General features: G+C 37.7%; 1 protein-coding gene across 3 annotated transcripts in view; it reads left to right on the forward strand.

Annotated features, from left to right (window-relative positions):
• nphp4 (nephronophthisis 4) overlaps window positions 1-19570 on the forward strand; it is a 154916-nt gene extending 135346 nt beyond the window's left edge. For 2 of the 3 annotated variants that reach the window (XM_077514891.1, XM_077514893.1), the window contains 8 exons: window positions 652-735; window positions 2107-2263; window positions 3060-3139; window positions 3423-3508; window positions 5355-5526; window positions 11627-11806; window positions 12259-12402; window positions 19235-19570. In XM_077514891.1, coding sequence (XP_077371017.1) covers window positions 652-735; window positions 2107-2263; window positions 3060-3139; window positions 3423-3508; window positions 5355-5526; window positions 11627-11806; window positions 12259-12402; window positions 19235-19375 — 1044 coding nt within the window. In that variant the 3' untranslated portion in view covers window positions 19376-19570. The remainder of the gene's footprint in view (window positions 1-651; window positions 736-2106; window positions 2264-3059; window positions 3140-3422; window positions 3509-5354; window positions 5527-11626; window positions 11807-12258; window positions 12403-19234) is intronic. The other variant, XM_077514892.1, reaches the window with a different exon arrangement.
• Window positions 19571-26371: the final 6801 nt, after the last annotated feature.

Genomic DNA, 26371 nt, shown 5'->3' on the forward strand with positions numbered 1-26371 from the left:
GGCGTTATTCTTGTAAAACACGTCAGTACTCCTTATCTGCATGTGATTTTATAACACTGGATTGTATTCATGTGTTATGCTTAGTTCAAGAACATATTGTTGACAGTCACTACTTGCAATGAGTCCCAATACATTTTTACACCAACAATGTTGCTTAAAGGAGTGCCTTCCAATCAAACGTGTTCAGTGCCAAAGGTTCCAATGTACTTTCTAGTATTAAATGAATACCTCTGTGACATTTTGAATCAAAACTGATCATTATTATCATCTAGGCAGTTTTTTTGGTGCAGCTATTGTATTGAGTCGTGCAAGTGTACCTCATATTGTACCTAATTTGATTTTGACCTTTGGGCTTTTCGATGTGAGAAGTGAGAAATTCACTCGTATGTTATTAAAGCTAAATAAATATTAACCATCGCTGATGCCGTAGCTGGCTTTAGTTAGTAAATGTGCTGGCATACACTAGTTACTGCCAAAAGGACAGTCTGTCCTATTAAATCCTCATGCTCTCATCTGTTATTTGTGATCATTTGCATTTTTTTTCCTGGCTTGAGGTGCAAAATACAAGATATCCGACCTAGACGTTCTCGTTTGGGCTTGACAGATGATCAATTTTGATAAGCATCCTGTGTCTTATCATATCCTCCACAGGGGCCGAGCTTTCTACCTCCTAGCAAAAGTTCGAATGTGGCTAAGAAGATTCTGTCCAATATAGTTGCTGCCAAAACCATCAAGGTAAAGCGTGTGTGCTATTGTGCTGAGGATCTCCTCGCTGTAGAGGATCATGTTTACCTCCTATCTGATTTTATTCTCAGCTGCAAGTCTTCTAAGATGGAACTTGCAGTGTGTAGCCTCCGCCCTCCTCTCCTCGCCGCCGCCGCTCCTGCAGCTTTGAAGTGCCAACTATTCCAAAAGTTACAGTAGCCAGACAAGTGAGGGTGTCGAGCAAAATTATACGCTAGGAATCACATTTATCTTGTTTATCTTACTGAACTTTTTACATTTTTTTATCTTCAACTGGAAATGTCAGGCTTAAGCGTTAAAGTGCCTCTAAAAGAGGACAGTTTGACACGTCTGGCTAATCTAGTTAAATGAAGCATGCACGCTAAGTATGGCTGAAGTTACTTTCCCATTTCACACACCGTTAATAATACGTAAGAAGTTGAGAAACAATGTCAATACTGTAAATTTCTATTGGATGAACTCGAGATAAGAACGTGCTGTTTTAATCTTCTTGTGATGTAATTTACTCTGCAGACGCATCATCTTACTGCTGTCAGCAAAAATTATTTCTGCTACATGAGATTCCAGTGGAACTTGTATTTTATCCTGCTCTCATTAGGCATGGGCATACATTTTAGCCTTTTTCATGAGACACTAAAGTCTTAAAAAGAACCAATATTCATCTGATGTACCAATCAGCAGCCATCTCCACAAAAAAAATATAATAGAATAAACCAGTTGTTTTAGAAATCTGTACTCATTTGAATCAATAACATATTTATTTGGATTTTACATTTTTTTTTAAATGCATTTTTTGTATGTATGTTTTGTTTGGTGTATTTAGAACCTGCCAAAACAAACCTGAAGCCTGTCGAGGTGAACAAGGTCAGGTGTGAGTCAAATATGTGTCCTGTTCAAATTGACAGACTGTCAGGATGCCAGCTTTGATCCCACTGTCAGTCAGAACATCCCCATAGCCACATATGGTCAGCACAGGCCTGCAAATCTGATACATCAATCATTTGCACAGCTGCTGTTTGGCGGTAAATCCATTTCTGTCAGTTTGAGAGTCAACCAAAATGCGGAATGTCACATTTGGGTTTAAATCTGTCATCCGGTGGAAATAAAGGGCCTCCCCAAAACCAGTATATTTAACGTGTTCCGCCGTGGTTCGTAGAACAGTCTGTGGGTGACTAATAGATTAATTATGACACACAGCTACTGAGGCTGGATTTACACAATGTGGTTTAAGTTACGGTTTAACTAATTTTCATTCTTCTGAAGTGACACAATTCAAATCTCCTTCATAGCAGCATAAAAACAATGAAAAGATTTTTTTAAAATCATGTATCGGAGCTAACTTACCTGACCTTCTCTTCCCAGGTTTCATTCAAAGCAGAAAATGGTGACCCAATAGCCATCTGCCAGGTGATGGTGGAGCCATCGCCTCACATTGTCGACCAAACGTTCCGACTTTACCACCCAGAGCTCAGTTTCCTCAAGAAGGCCATCCGCTTGCCACCATGGCACACACTCTCTGGTAGCATAGATTATATACTGCACACTTCCTAATGTATTACTTTTTACAGTAGCAATTTTCAAGTCATTGCGGTTTATGTAGCCCTTTATTGGAGAAGGAAACATCTATAGTAACAAGTCCGTGTTCAAAATGGATACTGCACACTTCACTTTAAGACACTAAAACATGACTGATTTTATGTGTAGTTAAATCGACAAATTCACGTGTAAAAGTCCTCAAAATGTACATCTGTAGTTAGGATGGTTGACTATTTTCATTTACATATTTTTATCATCATTTTTGGGGATTATTTTGATGAATGCCCTTGAAATGTTTAAGTAATTTTCAGTCATATATTTTAACTTCATGACTGCACTTTGAAGAATTTGAACTTGAAATCTGCATTACTTCACAATCCAAAGAAAAAAAGCAACCAGCAGTATGTAATTTTTGTACAACAACATAAATCGTTATTCAGGCATTAGTCTTAAAGGACAGTGTCCTTTTGTAAATGTATTTTTTTTTTTAAATAAAAAAAAACATTGCACAGGAAATGTATGTTTGAGTCAATAGATTGTGCGTTAGATTTTTCTCAAGATCCTCTGAGAAATAATGGATGCAATGCAAGTCGAAGCACATAACTGCTCTATATACTACATACTCCTGTTAAGTACTTTTGCGATAGACTAGAGTGACTCCAACTACTGGAGACAAATTCCTTGTGTGTTTTCACATACTTAGTCAATAAAGTTGATTCTGAATCTGATGATCCACTTGTACATTAATGTGTTTTGAAAACAATCTTTTATGCTTGAAGCAGTTGGAGGCACGACTGCCGAGACTCAAGTTTCTGTACGCTGCAGTGACCCAAACATCATCTGTCAGACTCGGATGCTGGTGAGAGAATGACTTCCTTCGCACAATATATAAATGTCTCAGCCCACATTAATGTAAGCAGGGGATTAATTACTAAAGTGATAGCTTCAGCACCATCCTTTGTTTCGGGGCAGAGTGCTATTCCAGCATTCTTTATAATGAGTCGAGTACCTTTTTTGAAGCACAAAGAAGGCTCGAGTCTTTAGCTGAATGCTTTTAACATGCTTGTCTGTTTTTATGGTAATTTCTGCTCCCTTATTTTTCCCTTGCTTTTACCCATTTATTATTTTTACTCTGTGACTAGGAGCCAGGAGAGCCTCAGGATGTGTACTTGAAGGTACCTGGAAGTCCGAGTCCCATCATCAAAATGTTCTTTGTGATGGTTTTCACGTAAGTATTCTTGTGGTGGCCACATTAAGCAACAGCTCCACAATATAGCAAAGATAATTCATTCAAATTCAGATTTAAAAAAAAAAAATAAAAAAGTTTCCTTAAGGAGTATTGCCCGAAGCCTAATAAGGAAAAATTGATTTAAATGATCTAAGTGTAATGGTGTAACATAAATGTAAATATATATAATACTGAAGAGTGTCTATTTTAATCTATGTCCTGTATAAGCAGCTTTGAAAACGACAGCAGTGCTCAATTTCATTGTTTCCACTGTATGTTTGCAATTGTGGTATGGTGTTAATAAATTACTAGGGGTGTGAATTGCCTAGTACCTGACGATTCGATTCGTATCACGATTCACAGGTCACGATTCGATTCGATACCGATTAATCCCGATACGAATGGTCACGATTCGATACCGATTAATCCCGATACGAATTTATAAGTCGATTGTTGCGATTTTTTTTCATTCATATTTAGAAAATACTAATCAGTAAGCTTGTAGAGTGTAAGATTTATATGAAAATGTATTATTTATTTATCTGAAATTTCAGTCTTATAGAGGTTGTAATCTGTTTCATGTTTGAACAGCATTAAAATAAAAATATTAAGGCTTAATGTGCCGTTCATATAACATTCTTCCATGCTCAAGGTGTGAATCCTAAAAAAAAAAAAAAAAAAAAAAAAAAATCGATTCTGCCGATTATTGAATCGATTCGAGAATCGCGCGATGTAGTATCGCGATATATCGCCGAATCGATTTTTTTTTTTTAACACCCCTATAAATTACTAATATCTTAGAGAGGATGTATAGCTGCTTTTTCATATATCATTGATGTCTTTTGAGTGGAGATCACAATGTATTTGAACTATGTTCACATTTGGTGTTTAAAATAACGATGCCTTTTCAAGCACACAAGGACACAAAACAATCAAAGGTGAAAGGTTAAAAAAAAATAAATACACAAATGAGAACACAGGAAACTCGATGAAAAAACAAGATGAATGGGGACTATGACAGAACTAATATGTTTTGAGTTTGGCTTTGAAATATGTTTTAAATATTACCTTGGATTTTATCATGAACAAAAACTAATCTCATCTCGTTAATTCATTTTGATTCTTAACACCCATTGACCGACAAGATTTCATTTCAAATGACCTTGTTGCCGGTTATCATAGGCAGCTATGAATTAGCGGTGGGTGCCTGGTGGGCTACTGTGGTTTTCAAGGACCATTTATTTCCCAGTTTTTGTTTATTAATATGTGCAGGCGAGCAAATGTTGTGACATAAGTTATATCACATACAGTATAGAGACTTACTTATAATGACTTTCTGCTGTTTAATCTGTACAATTGGCTTTTACTGCTTTGTGTGCTGAAACATTTGCCCAATAAATAAGCACCCCATGCAGTGTATTTCACATGGATTTTGCCTGGCGGGAAAATTTGGACAAAAGGGACGTTCTTGGCCTTGCAGTGACAAAATTCCCGAATGACTTCCAGCAGCTTCCAAATGTTTCTGAATGCTCTTTAAGTGCTGCAGTCACGGAGCAGTGCTGAGTATGTGACTACATCACCTCCCACTCACAGCTCTCAGTCTCAGCTCAAGCCGCTGAGACTTGAATTCCCTTCGTCCCAGCAGTAGGAGGATGATGATGATGATAATGATGATGACGATGAAGATGGTGATTCTGGTGGCGGTATCGGCTGATCATTAAAATGCAAGTGCATCCGTAGATCAGCCTCCCTCATCTTTGACCTCTTGATGTCTCCGAGGGGTGGGGGAGTGGTGGGATTGCTTTGTTTTGCTGTATTTGTTCCTGATGATGTTTTCTCTCCATAGTGAGAAGTGGATGGCTGCCCCTTCGCAGATCTGGCAGATTTACGTGCATTTCATGGAGAGGGTGGATGTCAGCTGTATCACTGGCCAACGGAGTTGTCAATCACTAGTGCTGAGGGGGAGGCAGGCTGCTCGCAAGGTCAAGTGTTTCTCATCACATCCCCAGGAGATTGAGGTACAGCGCCAGTTTATAAATTTAGTACCTAAAAAGTTACACTACCACTCTCATTTGATTCGGGTCCCAGTTTATTATGTTCAGTACATTGGGTTCTCTGCCTGTAATCCTGACTTACAGCAGCCGCGCAGTCATGTCAATCTAGCTAGCGCTAGATGGAAAACTACAAATGAAAACATTATTAAAGCTCAATGTTGAACTCGGTAACCTAGAAGACCTCCTATTAGTCAGATGTTAAATAGAGATTTGTGATTACAAACCAATATTTGTTTGGGGTTTCATGACCGCCTTTGTGGTCTGTTAACTATATAACAAAACTCGTTTGCGGTATTAAAACTAGCCCTAATTCACTAACCAACATAGATACCAACTGCATTGTGCAATAAGAATAAATTCAATAAGAAATCATGCAATTTAATTCAATTTTATTTTGTTAAACCCAGTAGGGCACTGAGGTTTGAAGACTCGGGTCAGTTATTGGAGCCCAGGTTTCCAAACAAACATGGTGAAGCGGCATTTAGTTGTTATGCTGCACGCAAGATACCTTTGATTAAGATTTATTAAGCATTTTAAAAATCAATCTAACAATACAGTCTTTTAGTAATTTCAGAAAACTTTTTATTTCTTTCCTTTCCTTGCTTTTAAATGTCTTTATTTTTTATGATTATTATTATTATTATTTTAACTCATTGACTCCCAGCCGTTTTCACAGAAGCAATCCACTTCACTCGGCTGTTTTACTGGATTTTGACTGCTTTTGCAAGGTCCACAGAATATCGTGTTCTATTTAGGGCTGTCAAAGTTAAAGCGTTAATAGATTAATTAATCACAGAAAAATGTTGCATTAATCACATATTAACGCAGATTAATCGCACTATTTTTTTTGACCGCACTTGAGCCTTGAACGTAACCACAGATGTTACTTTGAAGGCTGAGCAGGTGAGTGATTAGGTCAATGCACGGCATTTCCTACCCCTGTTGTTCCAAAATTAGCGGGGTGACTCCAGTTGGTGTGCTTGGTGGTAAATTTCCCTTTAAAAAAACACCCCGACGCGACTTTAGATAAAACAAAAGTAATTTGCGTTTAATTAATAATTGCTGAATTGCACCCAATTGATATGATGCCTGTTACGTTTCAAGCAATACACGCATGCATGCAATTGCGTACATGCATTTAATCAATGTTTGCAAATGACATTCAGGTGATAAAATGCGTTAATGTCAAAATATTACGGTATTTTGTATTTATTTTATATTACGCGAATACGCAAGTAATTTAGCTGATTAATCGTGATTAATCAAAATTAAAAAGTGTGATTAATCAGATTAAAAATGTTAATCTTTTGATAGCGCTAGTTCTATTGCTATAAAAACATGGAACTTACCAAAAGAAATATTAAAGTCTTTTCTTTCATAAGGAAAAAAATATATATTTCTGTTTCTGTTTTGCAACAATTAGCATTAGAATATAGCTGTTTCATCATTATTCACAAATCTATTGTGAGTAATTGAGCTTTTTTTCAACATGGTGCTGGTTGATGTCCTTTACTCTACTGCCACTTGCTGGCTATTTGTGTAATACCTACTGATTCTTCAACCATTCTTTGCAGTTGAGACGCTGCAACAAAGCCTTCTGTATGATCTATTATAAAAATAAATAAATAAAATAATTAAAAACGTCTTTGGGACACTTACAACATTTAAACTAGAACATACTTTTTTGGGGAGCAAATGAGTTAATTATGTTTAAATGTTGTCAATGCACATTCTTTTAGTCATTTTAACCAGCTACTTTTGTACTCATTACCTTTGAATTGTCTTAAGCTGTTGTAAATCATTTGAGGTGTTGTGCGTTTAGTTGTGTGCTGCACATTGCGTTGTCGAGCATATGATGAAATGTGCTATATAAATAAAGTTGCCTTGCCGTGCCTACTGTGCCAAAAGCCTTCATATCTTTGAGTAGACATGCATACCTGCTCTCATCAAGCGGATGGTCTCTCAAGAAATATTTTTGAGGCAGATGGAGTGTATGAAGCATGAAGCGACTGGCATGCATTGCTGCACTTTTGGATGGCAGCTGCTCATTAATAGACAGAGCATCATCACGCTGCCAGTGTTGGTGTTGTCTCTTTCTTGGGTTTCATCTCATCAAACACATTTTGGTCTAATTATGTAGAAATGTAGTCGATTGTGGAATTTCCTGATGCTGAAAATATCATCAGTATTCATAGTGCAAGAAGTTGAGCAGTCTACCCTGCAAGTCTGAACTTGGTAGAACATTCTTAAACATTTCCTGACCACACTGACATACTCACAAAAATACAATGTTTCTAAACATGGTGAAAAAGTGGGTAGCATGTCTGCCTGATAGTTGAGAGGTCCTCAACCTACTCTTGGCTCAGGTTCTCTTGTGTTTGTTGTGCATGTTCATGCCGTGCTCGTGTGGGTTTTCTCTGGGTGCTCTCACTTCCTCCCACATTCAAAAATCATGTGTTAGGTCCATTGAAGATATATTGACCTTTATGGAGATACATGCTTTTTGTGTGGTTTGACAGAATAAGCAGTCTTTTGCATCATGGTATGTAGTACTACTGCTTGGTTTAGATAAGCCAGTGTTTCTCACTCCAAGCATAAAGAAATATGTATTGCTTGTTAAAAATAAAGTCAGGTGATTGCATAATCATGCATGCATAGTGATACAGGATGTATTTTCCTTGAAGAAATAGGGTACGGCCTGGAAAAAAAACAAAAAAAAACGACAGATGTATTTTTAAAAGATTCCAGTATATGCATCACAGTGGCTGCTTTGATGTGACTCTCAGCAGGTTGAGTCGCTGCGGAACGTATTGGAGGAGTCTTATAAAACAGGATAAAGCTCACCGCCAGAGAATAGTTTTGCTTTTCTCAACAGATTAAAAAAAAAAAAAACCCTGCTATGCAGTAATTCTCATTCTCGCATCCTGCTGTCTCTCCTTATTTTTCTTCTCACTGATTACTCACCCTTCTCACTCTTTCTCTCGCCTCTTTTTTTGCCCTTCCTTTCACTTACTCATTAATTGATTGATTTTTAACACCTCCAAATGGCTTATGTTTTAATAAGTACATTTTTTTTGTTTTGTTTGTTTACCTGCAACTTCATGTTTGCCTGAAAATGTTGTGACGCATATTCCCCCAAGGATCCTGTTGTTAAATCTTTGCAAGGTATGTGCACATTAATGACATTATAAAATGTAGACACTTTAATATTTTCCATTTGTATTGTTGATATATTCTTTCAAATCAAATCTAATTCACTCAATTAGTATGCATTCATATGCAGATCTAGAAGATGCAATGTCCAACCAGTTTTAATGCAGATCTGCATTTTGGAGCAAATTAATAAGTAAACTGTCATTTCACATGCTTAGATCGCAATTAGATGTTTTTCATCTAACAAAAACTTGCAAAGTGGGGGGTTAGGGTTGCAAACTATGCAAAGTCAGACACTTCAATGTCAACCCAAATAAGATTTAATACGGAATATCTAATGTACATTTCAAATTGTATTGTCGTCAAATCTAACCTGGTTAACCAAAATGTACTGTGTGCATGTGGACCACATATACTGTACTCTGAATTGTACATGGGAGTACATTGGGTATGGGAATAAATGGTCGGTTGTGTGACCTTTTATTGACTTCCGACCAGTCCACGGTGTAACACATTTCAGTTAAAAAAAAAAAAAGTCACCTGGGATAGGCTCCAACTTACTTATGACCCTGAACAGGGTAAGTGGTTGAAAATGGATGGATGGACGGACCCAGAAGAAATTATTGATCCAGATACAGCTTTAGCTCAATCGTAGCTTTCCGGTTATAGTCTGTGGCCCCTTTGGCTTTATTGTGTTGTTTCGTGACCCAGTCAAGGAGTGGGAGTCAAACCTTTATCAAAATATTGGAAAAAGTATAACTTTACTATTGTGGCTTTTCGCACGCTGGAAATGCGCATATTATTTGACATGTCATATTCCGTTTTATAAATTAACTACCCCACCTAGCCAATCATGATGGCAATATCTGTGTTGACCAATGGGAAGCGCTATCAGTGATCATGTAGCAAAATAAAATAAAAATACATCAATAAACTACAAAACAAGATAGCGGACTCTTAGACAAAATATTATCTAGAGACAAACAATATTGTGAGAAAGTCTTTTTGGACTGCAAAGAAATCAACTTTACTGACATTCAACAAAACATGGGCTGTTATTTATTTATTCATTTTAACAATTTCTGCTTCATTGGAAACGTTTAGAGAGAAATCAGGCCGAAATTGCACAAGGTTTTGTTCAAGCACATGCTGAAGACTTCAATAGATTCGGTGACAACAAGGAATCTTCATTGCCTATTCTAGGATGCCGGTTTCTACCATACTTGCTATGAATGATTTACAGACAAGCAGTGTTTTATGCAGGTGCAAAAACACACTGACACAGGCAAAGAAGTACCTGCAAGTAGTGTCCAGGTATTATTATTATTATTATTATTATTATTATTATTATTATTATTATTAATAATATTATCATTATTATAATTATTATTATTATTATTACCGTATTTTCCTCACTATAAGGCGCACCTAAAAGCCTTCATTTTTTTCAAAAGCTGACCCTGCGCCTTATAACCCAGTGCGCCTTATATGTGGATCAATACTGAGCCGCAACAGGTCTCGCTATCAAGACGCTATCGGTGACCCTGCACGATCGTTGACGCGCATGCGCAGAAGATCCCGCCATCTTGGTTTGCTAGCTAATACTAATACTTTACCTCAGAGAAAATAATAAAACAGCTGTTTATTCATTTTGGGAGTTAAAGGAGTTGTCAGAAAGCTGGTTTGTAATCTATTAATAAAGTTTGACTGACCTATCTGACTGTTTTGTTGACATTCCCTTTAGTACAGCACCATCTAATGTATGCATAACGTAACCCCACCCTCTAACTGTAGCGCCTTATATATGGAAAAATTTGCAAAATATGTCATTCATTGAATGTGCGTCTTTTAATGTGGTGCGCCTTATAGTGCGGTGCGCCTTATATATGGAAACAGTTTGAAAATATGTCATACATTGAGGGTGCGCCTTTTAGTGTGGAAAATACGGTACTTAATTAATGTATTTATTTTTTACTTGACTTAAGCATTTAAATTGTTTTAATTATGGGTATGGAATGCAGTCATGGACTGTGAGTGAGAGAATGCATACCTTTTTGGTATTATATTCGTATGTACAGCAAAATGTTAATTAGTAAATATTTAACAATAATTACTTTTTATAATACTTTATTTGCCCCTTATTCCATGTTCTTTTTTCAATAATAATGAAATGACAATTATTAAGTAGAACATGTGTTTAGTATTTAGGACTATCCAAAAATATTCCAGAATTTCCAAAAAAAAAATAAAAAATCAGCATATTTATTGGTCACACGTGTGGTTTGATGGAAAGTTTAGTTGCACTGTCTCGAATTTTAGCTGCAAAATGCCAACATTTAGGGGCAGTCTGGAGCCATGCGACTGATTATTTAGCGGACTGGTACTCACTAATGTGCACCATTTGTACGTGTGAAAAAAATATGTTCTTTAGAATGTTATTGGGAACATTTTTGCTAATTTTCACCCCTAATGGTCACAGAACTTTAATTTAATGTTATTAATATGGAATACATTAATAATAAATAATTACAGCTTTCATTAATATCAAGTAATTGACATCCCAAAAAAAAGATTGACCGTATAATTGGTGGCAAAGCAATAGTTTTTTTTTTGAATGTACTACTGATCTCATTCTAAAATATTTTCAAGATGCCATAAGATAGACCACCAAAAAAAGCAAAAAGTTGACTTTTCCCATCAAAAATGCTACAAACATTTGTGAAGGCAGTATGACCATTATGTTTGGGTTCACTGTAATACATTTCATTTTGCACCATACCAAAAATAATCTAGAAAATAATCCCTCATTTCCATTTGTTTGCTATTGATTATTGAGCAATACCTTAGGAAAATAACAAACACCTTCTTAGCAAAGTGTTTTCTTTTCTTTTCTTTTTTACCTTCTCCACAGGTCAACCCTGGAGGTGCTTTCATGTTGCCTCCCGCAGGAGTGCAGGAGCTCCAGCTGAAGGTGCAGCCGTGGCGGGCAGGCAGTCGCTTCCTGTATGTGAATGCGGTGGATGTGGATCAGAGGCAGTTAGTCACCGCTTGGCTACTGTGCCTCAGTGTCCACAGGCCTGTGCTGTCCAAGGTGAACTGATTCAAATCACGTTCTTCCTTGCATGCGCTTCGATTTCATCATAAAAGCACTGACCCTGTCATCAAGTAAACAATACATCTTGACCTCGTCAGCTGATTTGGTCTCATGCTGAGTGGCTGACACAATGTACGTCTTCCAGATTGAATTCTTTAGCTCTGTTGTTAGCTTTCGGGTTTACACAAGATTTACTCTGGAATGTGTTTAGTCAAAATGCATTTTAAATGCTGTGTACCATTTATATTTAAATATTCATAAATATCCCAGAAACACAAAGCAAACATAGGTTATGACAGAACATGATTAAAATAAATAATACAGAAAATGTTGTAGAAGGTTTTGTTTACATGCTGATTAGGGTTTTCTGGGTCTCTGCACATGAAAGTAGTTTACTGTGACTGTTTTATTAAATTGGCATGTGAAATTGTTTGTGTGTGTATATGCAGGCGTTTGAAGTGTGCGTCCCAGTTAGCAGTGGTCGTGGCAGCTCCAAAAAAATCACCTATGCCAACCCTTACACCAGCCGCCGCACCTTCTTGCTCCATTCTGACCATCCGGATTTACTCCAATTCAAAGAGGATAAATTCCAGGTGAGATAAGGCGGGCAAATCTAGTCTAAAATGGGCAAATGCGCCATAAAAACAAACAAACAGTTTATAACCTTTGAAGTGTTTCAAATTTTATAGTATCGGATATAAGGTGTAATGCAATCTTTTGCACTTTCCCTTAAATGTAATCAATCCATTCCAAGGTCAGGCTACCAGCATTATATAAACTTCAACTGTACAGGATTTTTTTGGGGGGGGAAAGCATTAAGTTAACAACGTAAAAATGTCAAAATTTGAACTTAACTGACACATGAAAAATCCCTGTGATGTCATCCATGCAGTCAAGCATTCGTTACAACTTTGAGGTGAGCTCTCTTGAGACTTTCCACCTTACAAAATCTTGTTTCTTCTTTAAACCTCCCTCCTCCCAATTGTGATGCATAATTACCCTTCAATCTTAAATAATTCCGTACGTATTTTTTAACGTAATAACTCACTTCCATGACTTGGGGGCAGGCAGCACAGGTTCAGTTCCCACTTGTGAAAGTGAGTGTGGTTGATTGTCTCTTGAGGGACTGAGTTTTCAGATCCCCCCCACCCTGAATAGCAAAAGTGCTATAAGAAATGGAGAGTTGGATGGATGAATGATTTCAATAGTTGATCATTGCTGATATCTATTTATGTTTTAAAAACAGAACTTTAATAAAGACATGGTCGACAACTGCTGATGAAGTCAAGCGAATTTTTACTGGCCACCTCGGTGTAGTATTTGTGAGCAGCATTGTACAGGTATATGACAGCTCTGCTCTTTTTTTTCTCATTTTGAGTCTGCAGAAAAACACAAGCCAGCGAACAAATAATTATACTCTCATTATGAAGGAAAATGAGTAAAGCCTTTTTGAGTCACACACAAGTAGGAGTCATTGCCGTTATTGCAGCTCCTTTGATGAGATGTGATAAAAGGGAAAAACAAATGACAAAACCTATTAACAATAAAACCAGTCAGATGCATTGGGAGTCTTTTTCCACATCAACTATTAAGGCGCAGTGCTGCTCCTGTCCAGGACCACACTGCATCAATTAGCCTGAGGGAGGGAGGTGGGATTTTTGTTTTATTTCATATTGTTAGCAACGCTCCAGGTGTCTAATAAAGCATTAAGCCTGCCAGCAGAGTTTAGCAATTGTGGGGACACTTTGCTTCCTTTTTCATATGACTTGTAATAATAAAACACATTTTCAGGAGGGAAAGAGCAATAGAGATCAATACTGATAAGCTTTTTGGGGGATATAAATCCTACAAATAGACCCATTTATCTGTCGAATGCTATAATACAGAATAGAGCAGGATTGATTGAACCACTGGGAAGAAGAATCAACAATGAAGGAAATTACATTGCTGGAAAGTCGATAAATTGGGCACATGGGATGGCAGAAGGTGAAAACAAACTACATGCATATACAGTATAATTATTATTATTATTATTATTATTATTATTATTATTATTATTATTATTATTGGAACCTAGTAAGGAAACAATGTTATTGAAGAGACCATGACTAAAGCAAGAAAGACATTTAGCTTTACTATTAGACTCTGGTGGATGCTAAAATGGAACCTTTAATGCTGAACACAATTCCAGGATATTAGTTGACTGGCAATTTAATTAGGTTTTGAAAACATATTAAGATGGGACATAATAGAAATTAATTGAGTGTGCACCAGTTTGATACACGTCTGAAATAAATAATTACCACAGTAATTATCAGCAATAAATTAATATGGTAGGAATCAGTTAATATCAATATGCAAAACTTTATTTCTATAAGACTCTGCAAGTGTTTATATTTTCGGTAACACTTTATAATAACTACCCGTCATAACTAGTTAATAGACCATTAGTAAACTGTTAATTAATGAGTTATTAATGACTTATTAAATGTTTGTTAACTGTTTGTTAAGGTTTTAAAATGATGTCTATAAATAGTAAAAATGTTATTATTAAACTGTTAGTTATTGAGCTCTAAACGACTTGCTAACTGTATAGTAATTATTCATAACTATATTTTATAAATTAGTAATACATCGTTAACAAGCTATTAGAAAATTACTTACGAATGACTTGTTAAGTATTACTTCATAGTTTGTATAGGTTATTGGGACGTTATTATAAAGTTGCCACTATTCCTCATTTATTACGTGTTAGTAAACGTGGAGTAGTTGCAACTTTAGAATAACGTCCCAATAACATAAATAGAGTAATAACTAATATTTAAGTAGTAGATTAACTCACTTCTTTACAGCAGTTGTTAATAGTTTGTTAACCATCTACTAATACTATACCAGTGAAACTTTGTAGAGGAGCACATGAGTGGAAAAAGTTCAATGGTACGGAAAATTGATATTTAGGCATGGTAAGGCATAGTAATTTTATATTTTAAATTTCACCTTCAAATTCTGTACTTTCAACTTGTTCCACCTGTTTGTTGTTGACAAAGTTTCATAGGTATTAGTAGATGGTTAACATCTACTATGTAAAGAATTAGCTAATATATAAGTTAAATATTAGTAAGTAGCTAATTTATACTATTGGGATATTATCGTAAAGTTGCAACTGTTCCTCATTTAATAACAGTTAATAAATGAGGAATAGCTACCACTTTAGAATAACGTCCTAATAACAGATATAAACTATTAACTGATACTTAACAAGTCATTTGTAAGTAATTTACTAATAGTTTGTTAACTTAGTCTTACTAATTTATGATATATAGTTACAAATGATTGATATACAGTTAACAAGTCATTTATAACTCAATAACTAACAGTTTAATAATGACATATTAACTGTTTATAGTCACAAGTATAAATCCTTAACAAACAGTTAACAAACATTTAATAAGTCATTAACAACTCATTAATTAACAATCAACTAATGATCTATGAACTACTTATAACGGATAGTTATTATAAAGTATTACCATATTTTCAAATGATCAATTCTGCCACATTCCTAACAAATCACAATGTCCCATCACTAGTCCTCACAAGGTTTGCGGAATCTTATCACAGCTGACTTTGGGCAAGAGGTTTGGTACACCTTAACAGGTTGCTATCACACATACTCTGTCGAGTAGACAATCAACCATTCACACTCACTTTCACACCGACAGACAATTTCAGCTAACAAGTATACTTTCGAAATGTGATAGCAAAGAGTAAGTGGAAACTCCTACTTTTGTCATTTAGTGGGCGTCGCACTTGCTACCTGGGGGCATTTACACTTTAGTTGACGGAAAATTGTGAGCATAGCGTCTGGCTATTCACTTTTTTTCCCCTCTATCCTGAAGCACCTGCAGTCTCTTTTAGAAGCTGTGATTGATCAAATGTGTAAATTGCATGGCGAGAACACGGTTGTCGCTCTCTGGGAAGTTGTTTACGTCCATGAGAAATCACCCACAGCTCCCTCCTCATGCTTTCTTTTTGACTCACAATCTCCACCACAGTGTGGCATTATACTGATACGCGCAGCCGGCGACTCAGGGCTAATTTCTCAGCGCAGCCAATGCGGTGTGGCACAAACATGGCGGCCTCAAGGCTCCTAAACCTGTCCTTCCTTACATCTTCTCAAATGCTTATCCTCATTAACTCTTTGACTGCCACACGTTATCCAAAAAACAACTCGACAGTGCCATCTGATTTCGAGCATTTTAACTCATCTTTCGAGGTAAATGGAATATTGTGCGCTTTTACTACATAAACATGGTGGGTTCCAAATGAAAGATTGCGTTCCATTGTTTCATGAGGGGGGAAAAAAAGTATGTTTCTACTTTATTTTGTTTTTTAGTAATCACCATTTGAAAATAGGTCATTTGAGTGACAATGAGCGAAAATTGAAAAGATAAGGAGAAAACAAGCTTTTTGTGAAACGATACATTTTCTCCACAACAGTGACTATTTTTTTTTTTTTGTTGTTTAGTGACGCTCTGTGAATTAGATTTAATGTGACAAAGGCTTTGATCATTCACGTCATCCTTGAAAAATTTCAATTTCATCAGATTCAGTCATGTTTCATTGTAATTCCATACACCGGCAGCCCATTGAAAAGAGATACAATGCTGCCATCTGCTGGCCATAGTTAGTGGGTGTTTTTGATTCCACAATACATTGACCAGGCAGCATTTCAATTTTGTTTGATTTAAAAAAAAAAAAAAAGCGTTCGTGACGTAATTTTACGTTTATGGTGGCATACATCGTGATTTTACTCATCGTTAATATATGTTTTTGGCGGTCAAAGAGTTAAGGTCGCAGCTTAGGTGAGCTGCCAGCTGACTCTGGGCTCTAGTCCAGCTAATGGCAGGCAGGGGACGAAATATTTTGTTTAATGTACTTGAAATTAAACTTATATTGTGATCTTAATGTCATACTAATAAATATGATTGGGACTTCTATCATTGATAAACAATAAGGGTTCCCTTAAAAGAGTGTTTTATTATTTTGAACATATTGATATTACACTGGTAGGTTCTGTAACAAATTATTCAAAATACAAATTATCTCAGTGGGAAATGTTGCTTTGAAATTCAATTAAATCCAAATGTTTGTGCAACTTAACTGTTTTTGGATGCACACCAAAAGTGTATAATATTTACTTCCTTGGCCCGTGTTGCAGCCAACCAGAAAAGTTCCTTAGAAAGCTGTTAAATAGCTTTTGAGTTATATTGTAACAAGCATCCTTACAAACACAAGGGGAGATTTTCTTCCTGCTTTTTATTTCAGGCTAGTGCTTAGTGGACGATGTGTACCGCTTTACTGCTACACTTACCCCAGACACACACACGCGAGCACATGGAGCCTCGGAGAGGAAGGCAGCCGGCCACTGTGTGAGGCGACCATGTTGCGATATGACAGGTCGAAGTGTGGAGCTGCTAGTCGTCTCCAACCAGCTGTGGGAAACTGCTGCTAGACCCTCCAATGCGCGCTTCCCACGAGCACATTTATTACACTTTGTGGAAGTGTGGACCGACGTTGCACTTTCTGCTCGGAGAATCTCTCCAGTGTGTTTGAGGGAGTGTCAGTGCATAACTGTGTCCTTGCTTTTGCCGCCTGCACTTTCTATTTCTGCTCCTCAGACTTAAACATCGGGATACAGCACAATTCTCTGGGGCCAGCGTCTTGTATTTATTGCCTCAGAGGAGGGATAAATCTTTGTTTTATGCAACATTTCCTCTCCGCAATGTCGCTCATTTGGTTTGTCAACACGACCAGAAAGTATTTTAAAGACTACATTACTGCAGTGTACTTGCTAGTGCATTATTTGTTTGTTTTATAGTTATGTTTTTTCCCCTGGGATTTGTGGATTGTTAAGAAATATTTGGGCTTTTTTTTTTTTTTTTTTTTTTTTTTTTTTTTAACGTGGGAATTCACCTTTGATCCAACAGAGGTTTTATTGTCAGTCTTATCAGCTACTGTTGATCTGCTTTAGTATGACAGACAGGAGTTCAAAACATTCAGAGATTTTCCCATCCCATGTATCAATGAATTGCTTGTTAATTTTCCCCATATCCAGTGATGGATAGAATTTAGTCAAATGCTTTATTCAATAGCACAGGTCAACAGCAAATTTTATTCAGAGATGGCTTTATGTGTCCCTAAGTGCATTTTTGTCACTGTTTTCAAACACTTTACTTTTTTTCTAGCACATCAGGTTTTTCAGATGTTTTTATCGTTCTGATGTTTCAGAAACTAATTCCTTCTACCTGTTGTTGAACCTAACTCTTAATTCATAATGCAACACGCTGCTAAATTTTTAAAAACCTAACAAAAATGTGTTTGTTTTTGATGAGCCTGGACGGATGAATGACGTTTCAATTCATTTCAATGGGAAAAACCTACCTGCTTTGTGAGTAAAGTTTATTTACAAGGTTGGTCACATAATAAATGTAATTCATAAATCAAGGTATCTCTGCATGATTGTGTCTTTTTTGAGTCCAACTGAATGGACAGATTCATAAACCTAATCTGATCGATACCCAGTACCTACCAATACCGAGCTAGTGAGTCTATAATGTTCAATCATCTTTCTACTTACGAGAGCAACTGACTTTTTTATGTTGAAGTGACTATTGTCATTGGTCCTTTTTTTTTCACATAGAGTTTTCTGCTTTTAAGTGTGATTGTTCTTAAAAGACATTATTGGTTCGGTTCATGTGGTCTTTACAACTCTCCCGATGGTGAAAATGGAAGAAAAGTCGGGTTAGTCCAATTGCCACTATAACACCTTCCACTCTTCTGCTAAGACTTGGAAGAAGCTGATGAGTGTATCATTCATACAGAATAACATTTATACCAGGATTTGGATGAGACCAACTCTTTCTGTAAATGTACTTAATGACAAAAATGTGGTGATAGGTCATCCAAACATTTTGTGGACCATGCTGGGACCAGAACATAGTTTCCCCAAAATGTTCCCACTCAAATGGGGGCATAGCTGTACAAATTGTCTTAACAAATTGACTAGTAAATTGATTTAGAGATTAGAGTACCAGTAGTTGATTGATTAAAATGTGTACAGATACTTTTTAATTATATATAATTTATCAAATTTGGACTGAGCACTTGTCAGCTCTCATATTGTAACGTTGATTTGCCTAATTGGAATGACACATTGCAATATTGTGTAGCTGCAAAGTTATTTGCTCCGTTTCAATCCACCTCCGAATGATATGTTGTCTTTAAACTCATCACGAGGCGTTTGAATTCTTACATCCTGCCAACAATGGGTTGCTTGCATGTTAAGGGAGCAACGTAGGTTTTATTTCCTCTTCGGAGAGAGAGCATTTGATCAAGGCATTGTTTGTTGTGTTTGCTGGTCAGCTTGATGGGGGAGAGAGTTACACCATCGGCCTGCGCTTCGCCCCCAGCCAGAGTGCAGGTTCAGCGGAGATTCTGGTCTACGTGAACAACCTGGAGGAGAAGACGGAGGAGACTTTCTGCGTGAAGGTCATCTACTCATGAATCCGTGGCTGTGATATGTGTGCTGTAATTTTCCTACAGCAAATATATAATTTTTGTACTTGTTAAACGAGTCTGTTTTCTATTGTCTGAATTTTGAGGGCTGGCCTATTAGTTGCTGCATGAATGGACAAAAGTGGCAATTATTTTGGTGCGAGCCTTCCTGAAATAAATCAACCCCTGACAAACACAACTTAATCATCTCAGCTGTGCTGTCTATGTCCCCGGCTTAGCATTTTTCCTCTTTTGAGGTATCCAGCCAATGTTCATGACAGTTCATCCCCAAGCATCAGGAAGTGCGCTGAGGGTGAAAGCAATAACATTTTATCGACTTTAATTACCCGGCAAAACCTCTTCAATGCCACTTTATAGTCAGGTTTTAATCTAACACAAGCCAGGGGTCCGTGCCCCCCTCACCTCCCAAACAATTTATCCTCATCATGCCATTATTAGACGCGCTGCCATAATGGGGGTATGATGTTTTTAAGTGAGGAGAACAATGCTCCCTCCTCGCTTGCTGTGCGTCTTGCACAGAGAGAACGGCGTGCACATTGCCTTACATAACAGCCCGTTACACAATCCCCTCCACCCCCTCCTGTCTCGTTTTCGCTCTCATTAGAATGCAGGCAGCAAACTAAGCTTTGAGCGCAGCAGCGGAGGCTAATAAAATGAAGATAACAGCTCAGTCGGGTACACTTCATCTTTACCTTCTCTAATATGTGGTCCGAAGCGAAATGTTCATTTTCCTATCTTTTGCATGTTGCTTCCGCACAGTATCAAAGCTTTATGAACACAGAGTACTGGAGGTCTATTAGTGGTACAGTGTTAACATAAATCATTCATCATATGCCACAAATAACTCATGATACGTACAGAAAATGTGTTTAAGTAAATCACGTGAAGTCAAACCGTAATTTAAAACAAAAATAATGGGAGTAGAATGACTGGACACAACGCCACTATACAAGTTCATCTGCATCTCAGCGACTGTTTATGTGCTTGGGTTGGTTGATTGTAATCGCATGGGGTCATCTAATTTGGGGTGAGGCCCGCATTTGTCTTTACAGAGACACCACATCTCTAGAGTGGAGGAGGAAAACAGTTTTTAATAGCCATGTTTGATACCACTTTTTTTTTTTTTTTTTTAAGAATCATAACAATACGAGTACTCAACTCTTGACTAGTCAACGATACCAAGTAGTAGTACTGGCACAACTAGTACTTTTGATATATAAAATGCCTCCCACTTTTTAAAGAGACGGTGTGTATTATTTAGTGCCATCTAGTAGTGAACTAATAATCAATTTGCTTTAAAAAATCCCACTATTAATTTCAATATGATGCAAAAAAAAAATGCATAAATGTACTTTTTATTACGTATAAACGTAGGCCGCGTAATCCTAATTATATTACATAGGTCGCACCCAACAAGTCCTCCCAACAACATGCACCAAAATACGACTAACTTGTATAAAACCTCAATCGGCCATGTAAATAGTGAAAAAAAATAGTGAAGTGAAGTGGAGTTAATGGAACCTGAACCTGGGTCGTCTGTTCGAAAGACAAATGTCTATCTGACTGAGCCGCAATTATTTTAGTGTTTTTTAGAATTGCCATGTATGTCAGTTCGTCGTCACCGGGACTAATGGATGCAGTTAGGATTAGACTTTCAGTGAGGATGTACACGTTACGTCTTTACATGGGACACTAATGGTTGGGGTTAGTAAGAGGCTCAGTTGTAGTATGGTTGACGTTACAAAACACATAGTCCACACATAAATACAGTAATTACTGGCCTGTTAGATCAGCCAGATAGACACTCGTCTTCCGACACTACCCGGGTTTGAGTCCCACGGCCGATAGAGGTCGCTAAGCTACATAACACTTGGTTGTAATTTAGCACATTTCAAAACAACCCATATGGTCGTATTAATTGGAGGACTGTCTCGTCGTGCCATACCTTACAGTAGGCTGACATGTTTCACTGCCATCTTTCTGCTATCTATATCCGAAGGAAAAGAACTTTGCGAAAGAAGATGGCCTCTGGTGGTGCTTGCAGTTCGTGTCGGACTCCACCGTTGGGCCTGCAGGTGGTCCTTGCTAAGTCTGTGGTTTGGGCTCCCACCGCTTGTCTCTCCATTTTGCTCTTGCTTGCTTTTGCGAGCTTTTACCGCTAGCCATTCTTATTAGATGCTCCAGCGAGTTCTTGCTAGCTAGCTACTTTTCCTCGCTATTCGCGCTAGCTAGCTCGCTCACTCCAAATAATAATTAGTAGTAGGCTTGCGAAGTGTGGTCTGTCTGGGGTACCATCGTGTGCTTCAAAATGGTTGCATTTTTTTCACCACTAGATGGCACAGTATTCTACACACTGTATCTTTAAGGAACCAACGTTACAAATTAACAATCATAAATAATATGTTCATATTCTAATACTTAGATATGAAGTCTGGAACTCATCCCCAGATTCTGGATTTCATCCTTTGTGGTGTTATTGCCAGCACTTTACTGCATCGGTCTTCAGTTCCTGCTTGGTCTTGGGGGATTTTCCCTTCAGTTTTGTCATCAGGAAGTGAAATGCATGCTCAATCTGATTCAGGTCAGGTGATTGACTTGGCCATTGCATAACTTCCAACTTATTTGCCTTCAAAATGTTTTTGGCTATTGTCCACCAGCACTGTGAAATGCCATCTAATGAGTTTTGAAGCATTTTGGCTGAATATGAGCAGATAATCAGATTGCCCAAAACACTTCACAATTCATACTGCAGCTTTTGACAGTCAATAAATATGAGGAAACCTTTTCTGTTGGCAGCCATGTATATCAAATAACTGGGAGCTCTATTGATCATCTATCTGTCCATTCACTTTCATGCTTTCTATAACAGAGCACCCGGAGAAAACCAAAGCAAACACATGAGGAAGGCAACTACTTCTCACTAGTAGCACTAGTTGCCACCAAATACCAAGCGGTGCAGAAAATAATGCTTGATATTGAGAATGCTATAAAAGATGCCCAGCCACTCTAAGCCATGCAAGTGCATATCTGGTGATAAATGGGTTGCTATTCTCTCTTCCAGTAGTGTTTTTTTGTTGTCAAAAGCAGAGTAATTGCCTGGCCCAAAGTGCAACCCTCCGTCGCACCAGCATGCTTGCTCTCTCAGCAAGGTCCAGGGCACTTTATAACACCTTCTAAGTGCTTTAAGTCCAGTCAGTGGCAGCTCCATGAAGAGGAGGGGGCTCGAGACTCCATGTGTAGCATCAACCCCCACCTACCAATTTGTAACACCCACCCCACCATTCCCCCAACTGTCTTGCTCACCTTGTTAGTGCAGGTCTCCTTCCTGTCAAGCGGAACAGAGGGGAGGTTGACTAGACTGGTGCCTCTTATTGCCCTCATGTGGAGCAAAACCACACTTCACCTCCCTGATGACCTCCAACTCCCATCAAGTAGGTGCAACAACATCCCCGCGCGCACACAATGATTGAAGGGCATCGCGGTGTGTCAAAGTGACTGTGAGTGACTGTGTGGCGCCAGGCTGATGAGCACCACAGTAGCTATGGAAGATCTTTGTAAATAAATACGTGTACATGTGCAGCCTGCTTGTCGGGTTTTTGTGTCCATTATTGCAATGAATCCTTCTGTTTACATCATTTGAAAAGGCTGAGCATATAGAAAGGAAAACAAAAATAGCAACAATGTGCTAGTTTTAACACACGGATTACACACATCCTGACATTAATCCTTCAGTTACCACCATCATGCTGCTTGAACAAAAACGCTGCCCTCCCGACGCCCCTAGTGTGTGTTTTGAATGTAATTCCATAACAGAGGTGTGACAACGCCATTGTTGTGTTCCCCGCTGATTTTGTCTCTCCCATTGACGGGCAAGACATCGCCACAGCGCTGATTTTTAAACATTCTTTTAAGCAAAGGCACAATATCTCCACCATGAAATGGCTGTGGGCTGCAACAAGTAAGCAACATGCTCCCTAGAGCTAATCTGTCATATCGGCTTTTAGAATTCACAAATGCACTTGTACAGCATAATAACCAGCATTAAAATACAGTAGTATTGGCTGCACTGTAAAAAAAATAAAATAATAATAATAATCTGTTGTTTTTACGGGGAAAATCCGGCAGCTGTGGTTACCAGGGAAATTCTGTAAAAATGTAAACAACTTTACCGAACAACTTGTTTATTTTACTGGTATTCACCAGAATAACTAATAATAAAAAAAATACTGTGCAAATACAAACCTTACTTGTACCTTTTAAACTTGTAGATTCAGCAGTCATTTACTGACAGCTCAACAACAACAGGTTCGCATGGGTTAGTGCGAGAGTGGTCGGTTTGCACCACTGAGGTTGTTGGTTCGATCCCAGTGCGGTCTGATGGTATTAAAGATCCATAAGCAAGGTAATATAAGTCCAGTTGTTTCTGATGCTGTGAAATGAGTAGTTAACCACAAAGCACTTTGACGGTCTTGTAAGGTAGTAAAGCACTATACAAATTAAGTACCATTTTCCAAGCACATGCTAATTTATAGTATTTTGTTCTGTAAAATTTGCATGCAGATTGCGTTTATTGTACATTGAATCCCAGTAAAATTCAGCAGTAGTTACTGTTTATTGTACATTCAATACCAGAAGAATAAAGAAGTTTTTTTCTGTAGTTGTTTACATTTTCCCACTGTATTTTTTTACATAATTTCCCACAGCTGCCGGTTTTTCCCCGTAAAAACATAATTTTTTTACAGTGTTCTACTGCCCGAAGCCGGTTGGGATAGGCTCCAGCACCCCCGAGACCCTTGTGAGGAGTAAGCGGTTAAGAAAATGGATGGATGGATGGATGGATGGATGGATGGAAAATGCAGTAGTATAGCATTGTTCATCAAAAACAATGCAGAGGTTAAGCCACTGTAACATTATGCATTATTTTCTGTGCTTAAAGATCAAACAAGACCTGGCTGAAATGATTACATTAATATGTATTGCACACAAGTTTAAAACAAATGCACCAAGGGTGGTGTGGCTCAGTGGTAGAGTGGTTGTCGCACCATCCAAAGGTTGTGGGTTCGATCCCATGCTATTGTGACTGTGTCAAAGTATCCTGAAGCAAAATACTGAACCCCCTGATGCTGCATCATCAATAGGTGAATGAGTAGGCCAACTCAGCTCAACTTTATTTATGAAGCACTTTAAAACAAGTATTGAAGTTTATATTGAAGTTAGTAAGTTTGATATTAATACTGGCATTAGAAACTCAAAGTGAAGTTCAGAAAAACAAAAATTTTTTAGGCATGTTTAGTCCATTTCAGCCATAAATAACTGGTTAGCTTTTTAATTGACCATGTATATTTTTACACTATATAAACTGTGTAGTTACCAGCTGGTAATAAAATGATTTTCCAGATTTTTAGGATGTTCAGTGGCCCAACTGAATGATGTGTGTTTTGTTTTCAATACAAAGAAATGAGAGATGAAAAACTTCTTTTTCTCCAGCCTTGCCTTCCAGTGCAGACAAAAGACACGGCAAATGTTTATCTTAGCCTATGCCGCGGGCCGCTAAAAATGGATGACTGTTGTTTGGACACCCCTAATTTAAACACTTTTTTGTTTTTGTTTTTGTTTTTTTTTGTTTTTTTTACCCCACAACCTAAAAGAAGACTCTGGACCGGAATCATTCATACGTTACCCAACACTACTGTAACTTCACAAGTCTACTATAATTGATACAAAAACAAAAAGAGTTTGTTTATTATTTTGATTTTTTTACTACAGTATGGATCAATTGTGCACTGTTTGCACCTTAACATCAAGTGCTGCCCACCGACACCCACCGCTGGATTTGCATATTATTGTTTTTAATCTTTAATAGTCATTATGGAATAAAAGTAAGAAATACGGGCAAAGAAAGTGAAGTGCAATGAAAGCAAAACAGAGGGAGAAGGAACTTGTTTTTTCTTGAGGCAGGTCAGATTATACAGGACGTGCAGGAAGGGGCTCCTAAACAATTGCAATTCTATTACCTTGTTACTCATCTGAGAAAGATCTCCTTTGAGCCATCCTTGGAGGAAAGACGATAAGTGGGGTTGCTACGAGGGTGGTGGACACATCACCGCTCTCAGTAAATGGCAGCAGATTTCACACCGCTGCTTCCCACAGGTAGAGACGTATTTACCATTTATTCAACAGTGAATAAAAGACTAAATCAGCTGTGTAACGCTGGTGTAGGATGAGTCAAACTTAAGAACTCGAAATTACAAATCCCTTTGAAATTGTATATGTGTGGTTTGAAATGCTTTTGCAGGGCTGAAATGCTTAACAAATAAGTGTATTAAGGCTTAGTGCATCACAGCATAACATAACTATCCCCAGATGTCATGCAAATATTCCTCCTCGAGGTTGTGTCGGCCGTCGGGTGCTATGAGCTGCATCAAAATCTCAAACATCTCAAAGTGCATGGAATGAAAAACGTAATTGTGATTGTGTGGCAAAAACAGGAGTCGTGGGAATTGGCATTAGAGTGATAGCACTTGTTTAAATACTTTTTGAGTTGTTCTTACATACAGGGTTACTTTATTTAATTAACTGGTGTTTTGCCAAGTAAGTGTTGGTTTATTCAATAATATGATATGATCTGTATATGTGAGTAGTTTAAGAAGCTAATAGAATCGGTAAAAGCACGATTGCTGCAGTGTATATTATACAGCGGGGGATAATTGCATTACATACCTCAAGGTGGTCTTAATAATAATTGTGTCTGTTACAAATTTCTTTTACTGCTTGCCACAACATATCTTCTCTACCTGCACTGACCTGTGAAAATGAACTCAAATGAATGAAGCCATATAAGGGCAGCAACACACAGTGGCCACTGCAGTGAAAATAAAGATGAAAAACAACACCGATACATATCTTGGTTAAAGGGGGGGGTTGGGGGGGGGGGGGGGAGTAATAATAATGCAGCCATTTAAGTGAGCGCTTGTGTGGGGGGTG

Source organism: Festucalex cinctus, chromosome 2 (genome assembly GCF_051991245.1).
Source record: "Festucalex cinctus isolate MCC-2025b chromosome 2, RoL_Fcin_1.0, whole genome shotgun sequence".
Lineage (NCBI taxonomy): Eukaryota > Metazoa > Chordata > Actinopteri > Syngnathiformes > Syngnathidae > Festucalex > Festucalex cinctus.